This window comes from Akebia trifoliata, chromosome 14 (assembly GCF_017979445.1).
Source record: "Akebia trifoliata isolate Shusen 1 chromosome 14, ASM1797944v1, whole genome shotgun sequence".
Taxonomy (NCBI): Eukaryota; Viridiplantae; Streptophyta; class Magnoliopsida; order Ranunculales; family Lardizabalaceae; genus Akebia; species Akebia trifoliata.
The window spans coordinates 9,619,072-9,625,403 of record NC_141388.1 but is presented as its reverse complement, the minus strand read 5'-3'; the positions used below and the strand labels follow the sequence as shown (position 1 = coordinate 9,625,403).

The window sequence follows — 6,332 nt, the reverse complement described above, 5'->3', positions numbered from 1 at the left end:
ATAAATCCCTTAGGGTTTTGGTGTACGAATATCTGAGATACCCCTATATTTTGAAACTAATGAGATACCCTTGAACATGATCTTAACTCACTTGTGTCTCCACAGTATTTTATTAAGAGTAATGTTGAAGTGACCTCAAGATTGTACCTCATATAACACATCCTGACGTGAAAGTGTATAGGAATGATAGATACTTGTCATTGAGATACTAGTGAAGAGCATCTATGGTTCCCTGCACAACTCTTTTATTAATTAATCGATTTTCTCCATCATTTTGAGTAAAAAAATCAATGTAAAATAATAAATGAAACTAATATCGTATAAATTGTCAAATAAATCAAAGATTGAATATTATGGATTTTAGTATAAAAATTGAGATTTTAAAAGTTAGTTTTTCATCTAGAAGATTCGTATGAGGAATTCATTTTCAAGACTGTGAATTTCCTAGGAAACTTGTCATGAGAAAATGAATTTCACCATTTGATAGAACCCAAGAAAAAGTCAAAAAAGAGAGGTTAAATATATAGAACTGTTTTCAAAAAACCTTTGGTGCATTTAAGGGTAGTTTTGTCATTTCAACCAGACTTGGTTTAGTAGAATATCAATATGGTGGAAAATCTATTTTTTCTTAATTTAGGTTGACAATCTAATTATTAAACTAACGAGGGAGGTACATGGAAAGATTCTTATTATGTAAAGCTCCCGAATTTCGCTCAAAGAATCTCTCGAAGCCGTTTCAACTTTCAAAGTACCTTTTTCGTCGGTTTTTCTGTTTTTTCTCGTTGGCTTTAAGAAAGAAAGAGTGATTTTCTTCCTCTTCGATGCCTCATCTTCTGCTTTTGTTGCCCTAAAAACAATTTAAAAATCAAGATCTCTGCAACTGTTCTAAATCTCTGTTTCTTAAACTCGAATCTCCTTTTCTTCAAAATTTGAACCTATATTTACGGTATCTGATTTCTCGTGGTTCTTCTCGACTAATTTGTCTTCATTTAAGGTAAATTTATTTATTATTTGTTAGGGTTAGGGTTAGGGTTTGTTATGTGATGATCAGATCTGGTTATACAGAAAAGTTTTTCTTCGATTCCTTTGTTGTTTTGGTTGAATTGTTGTTTCTTCGAGTTCTTCGTTGACTATTTGATCTGAATTTTGGATGATTGATCTGGTAGGGTTTAGATCGTGGGGGAACGAAGAAGAATCTATGGCGCATAAGGTCGATCACGAGTACGACTATCTTTTCAAGATCGTCTTGATCGGAGATTCTGGTGTTGGGAAATCCAATATTCTTTCGAGGTTTACACGAAATGAGTTCTGTTTGGAATCTAAATCGACTATTGGTGTCGAATTCGCCACGAGGACTCTGCAGGTGAATTTCACTTAATATGATCTGTAATATATGATTTTAGGATTCTTTCTTTAGATTATTTGGTGTCTATTAGTTGTGTATGTGTTGTGTTTGATCTGATCTTGTTTCACTTTTTCCACTGAAAGACATTTCGATTTATTATTTAATTTCCAAAAATTATTTTCTTCCAGACAGCCTTCAATAAAATTGTGGAATCTTGTTTCACTTTTCATTGAAGGGTTATAGTTTGTGTTCCAATTAGTTGTTACTCTGGACCATAATCATAAGGTCACGGGTTCAATCCCAACAAAAGAAGAAAAATAAATTCCAAAACATATTATTATGGCCAGTGTGCTTTTAGAAACTCTTCATGGAAATGGATTTTTTACTTTTTAATTTTTTATTTTTTTGTAGTAAAATTTCATTAAGAAGGAAGGGAGGAAACCAACCAAGATTACAAAGAGAAAGACACACCACTCACCCCCAATAAATGCTACAATCCAATCCCATCTACCCAAAAGGTCTTCAAAAAAGACATTTTTAAATTATGAGTTCTGATTTTCTAACTAGAAAGTCTTCATTTGGTCAGTTCTCGGCTGACGTGGCACGGACACGGAACCATAAATCTTTTTCCTCGGGATACACAACTACTCATCCCCATAAAAGATATGCATGTATCCCGAGGAAAAGGATTTATGGTTCCGTGTCCGTGCCACCTCAGCCGAGTGAAGGCTTTCTAGTTAGAAAATCATTATTCTTAAATTATTTAAAAGGTTACAGATTTTCAATTCAAAAATATTTTTGGTTTTTCGTATTTCTGATTGAAATGGACTTCCATAACCATTAACTAGGCCTTGCAACCATCAAATACTTCCGATCAATCACCATCATTATGAACAAATAGATAACTTTGTGCGAATATGAATACATGCACGCATTCTGCCATTCCCTTTGCTCAATCAAATCTCCTTGTGTATGAGGAAAGAAAGGATGAAATCCATTTGGGATGCTACACATTGTGTGAACCTTGGTTGGAATAAATAGATACATTGGAATTTCTATTAGTATGTGTATGTGTTTTTTTTTATTGGTGAATTTTATTACTGCTACTTCTCTTTAACACGGGATAAATGAATAGGTAAAAGAACTTGGGTCATATGTCCTGTTTTAAAATGATCTTTGGATGTGTACTAGAATTTTATTTTATTTGACAAATATAGTATGTAATATGTAGAGTAGTCAATCTTTTAAAGAAGAATACAATGTGAAAGAAATGAAACCTGAGGTGCATAATTAAGTTGTCAGGATTCTTGTTTTTTGCTTCTAAACGGCAACAAATGAGTGTGGCTGGTGCCTACCATTGGATGATCCTCCAAAATATAATAGAAACCATCCTACCTATCACTTTCGTTTGGATAGTCACAAACAATATGGTAGGGCTTAGACCCATGGCTCAGTTTGTTTCACACAGTGCAAAGCAACTTTGAGGTTGTGGGTTCAAGTCCAGCTTACTGATCAATAGAAAAAAAATGGTGAATAGGGTCTGAAAAAAAGTTTATATACGTTGGTTTGTCTTTGTGAGTTTAGAACCAGTTTTCTACTTAGATCTCTTCTAGTATGGGACATTTTGAGTGGTAGTTTTTAACCGCTTCTGTTACATGCACCACATACGCCTGTCGTAGGGAGCTTGCAATTTCCAACTCTCTTCAATTGTGGATTTGTACTGCTCCTCATAACTTAGGTGGACAGTGTTCGTCTCCAAAGTGATATATACTAGTTATTGTTAATTATCATTTAATCTTTCGATGCTAAATGCTGTAAACCATTTGATGTTCTGAGACAGGTAGATGGAAAGACGGTCAAGGCACAGATATGGGATACAGCTGGTCAAGAAAGGTACCGTGCCATCACCAGTGCTTACTACAGAGGTGCAGTGGGTGCACTCTTGGTCTACGACATAACAAAGAGACAAACCTTCGATAATGTTCAAAGGTGGCTTCGTGAACTGAGGGATCACGCAGATTCCAACATTGTCATCATGATGGCTGGGAACAAATCTGATTTGAACCACCTCAGAGCCGTCCAAGAGGAAGATGCGCAGATTTTGGCTGAGAAGGAAGGACTCTCATTTCTTGAGACGTCAGCATTGGAAGCAGTCAACGTTGAGAAGGCATTCCAGAATATTTTGACAGAGATCTACCACATCATAAGCAAGAAGGCTTTGGCGGCCCAGGAAGCAGCCTCGACGACCGGATTCCCTGGTCAAGGGACAACCATCAATGTTGGAGACGCATCAGGGAATCTCAACAAAAGAAACTGCTGTTCTTCTTGAACGTGAGAAAGAAGAAGAGACTACTGTGCAAACAGACTTTTTATGTAGAAAATAGGTGGGAAGCTAATTTTTTTTATCCATCAGAAGAAGGAAGGTTATCTGTCAACTAAAAATTTGACATTTCTATTAGTATAGGAGGAGGGTTTGTAATTTTTCTTTCTCCATTTCTCCTTTTTTGTTCAGTTGAAGGGAGGAGAGAATGGGTGAAGAAGAAATATATTGTAAGTGTAGTATCTCCTTTTTTTTTTGTTCTGTTGAGCTCTTTCTAACTTGTAATAAAAGCTTCATTTTCCCCTTTCCCTTATTTACATGATCATATCCATTCATTAGCATTCAATAATGGATGTCGATGGTGCATTGGACTCGTAAAAATCTAGTGACCCAATGTAAGATTTTGATTTAGGAATCCAGATTCAAGCTTCGATGGTGACCATAGCAATCAAGTTAGCTTATGGGGTGTTGATGCTGGGAAGACTTTTTTATAGAAATATCGAGATCCATATTGGTGTGCTCTCCATCATTATTGTGTTTATAAGCATGCTTTCAGTGTTAAACAGAACAAGCCTAGAGTACAGACTAGATCAATTACCAGGCATTTTAACTTTGCTGATATCATCATTATTGTCGTTGTCGTCATCATCATCATCATCAAAGCCTTATCCCAAGGATTTGGAGTTGGTCTCGGTTAAATGAATCTTGTTCTTCCATTTGACTCTGTCGAGAGCCATGTCTTCTGTAATTGAGCTACTGACTTTGGCTATATGACCCAGCTATTATCATCAAACCAATAGAGCTCAACAAGGACGAGCAGGAATGTACCTTGAAGATAGATTTATGTTTATGTAAGTTTGTCACTTTGTCTCAGCTGTCTTAAGGGAATGGCACCACAATTAAGACCGCTCCCAAAACTTAGTGCCAGAAGAACCCAGAAGAGAGATGAGGACCTGAAGAGAATTGGAGAATCCAGTGATATGTGAGTGGGGCTAATAGTTACCATAGGTTTTCAACATTTTTATTTAAATATGCTCTCTCTTGGAGAAGTCAACTGAATAGAAAACTTTTGTTTTTCTTCCAGAAGGAAAGAGTTCTTTATTATGAAGATTGGTTACAAGTTGAGGCTAACTAGAAGATGAATGATGGGAAAATAACGAAGACTTGTTTCTAAATGTACAGTGAGTTGGTGGTATCTTAACATCCTACTTCGTAAAAATACCTTCGTTTCTTAATGCCCCCTAACCTCGATACAACGTCAACCATTCAAATCGCTCTTTGAATCATTGATCTTGACAATTCATGCCTAAACATTGAGATTGAACATTTATAATCATTGATATAGACTATTGTAATAGGCCTACAATTTTAATCATCAATCTCAATGATTGAAAGGTGGGTGAGGAGGCATTAAGAAAGAAAAATGTTCAGTAACTGGACTATCGAGGTAGTGCCAAAAAACTTGGAAGGAATTTAAATAGAAATCCCTTCTGTCAGGATTTGTTAAATAATTTTCCCTTGGACAGATTGATGGACTGATTAGGACCGGTGTTCGTCCCCACCCTGCCCCTTGTGGACCGAGGTTGGGTAGGTTTTTTTTTTTCTTTCTTTCTTTCTTATTTTGATTGAAAGGTTTGGGAAGCGATGCTAATCCCGCTTAGTGATCCAGGCCACGATAGTATTTTGGATTAGGCCACAATATCCTGGAGACGTTAACATTTTTCATCACATTTTTTTTCAATAATACCTCTCCATTTTATTTTTTCTAGTAAAAAAAAAAAAAAAGGGCATATTAATCTTTTACATGATAAACATCCAAGACCTCTCAGGCTAATAAGATAATTGACCCTATAGTATAACTATATTAATAATATAGAAGAAGATAAATGGGCTTGTCTAACCCAACCCGTAGATAGATCCGCTACTTGTGGATCAGGCTGGGTTTGGATTAGACTTTTGAGACATAATTAACACCAAACTGTTTTCGGCCTCACCCTACCAACCCATTGATTGCCCTAGGGCTGAGGATCTTGATCAAGTGCAATTGAAAACAGTTTGTAACTGTGTTATTGAATTTATTACTACTATGATGAACTACGAACTGGTATGAAATGATCTGGTTCGTATTTCTATTTGCATTGGTTTCATACCAGTTCAATTTGGGTTTGGCTCAGAAAACTTACATCTACGAACCAAGTTCTTTCTAAATTAGCAAACCCTAAACCCGAATTTGAACAGAGCAAACCATCGATCCCATTAACATAGGTTTGGTAATAACAATGCTCGACACTTACGTAAAATCTGCAATCCAAATGACAAATTGCTCATCTTTGTTTGGTTTGAAGTCAAATTGGAATCGATTCCACTAAATAAGAACTATAACCGAACCAAATGCCATTGGAACCGAACCAAATGCCATTGGAACCAAACCAAACTAAGGTCGGTTTGATTTTATGGGCTGCTAGTATTCTATAAATTGAAAGTAACATAACTTTAATGAAAAGAGAAACAAACATTTCATACAATAAATCATTAATTTATCCATAAAAAGTCATTAATCTGTCTTAAAATTGATCGATTCTCCATTTTCTTAACTCGGAATCGAACCACAACTTATTCCAAATTGAACCAAACCACTCCAAAACTATTTGCTTAGTTCAATTCTCA

The 6,332-nt window shown here is 35.8% G+C and overlaps 1 protein-coding gene across 1 annotated transcript; it reads left to right on the top strand.

Moving 5' to 3' along the window:
- The first annotated feature begins 729 nt into the window (after window positions 1-729).
- LOC147386109 (ras-related protein Rab2BV-like) lies at window positions 730-3,978 on the top strand. Its single transcript, XM_086423106.1, has 3 exons — window positions 730-994; window positions 1,167-1,363; window positions 3,186-3,978. Exons 2-3 carry the CDS (start codon window positions 1,199-1,201, stop codon window positions 3,672-3,674), a joined length of 654 nt encoding a protein of 217 aa, XP_086279232.1. The 5' UTR covers window positions 730-994; window positions 1,167-1,198; the 3' UTR covers window positions 3,675-3,978.
- The last annotated feature ends 2,354 nt before the right edge of the window (window positions 3,979-6,332 follow it).

Coding starts and splice junctions, on each gene's coding strand:
- LOC147386109 (XM_086423106.1), top strand. CDS start 1,199: ATGGCGCATAAGGTCGATCACGAGTACGACTATCTTTTCAAGATCGTC. Junction 1,364..3,185: donor TCGCCACGAGGACTCTGCAG/GTGAATTTCACT, acceptor GTTCTGAGACAG/GTAGATGGAAAGACGGTCAA.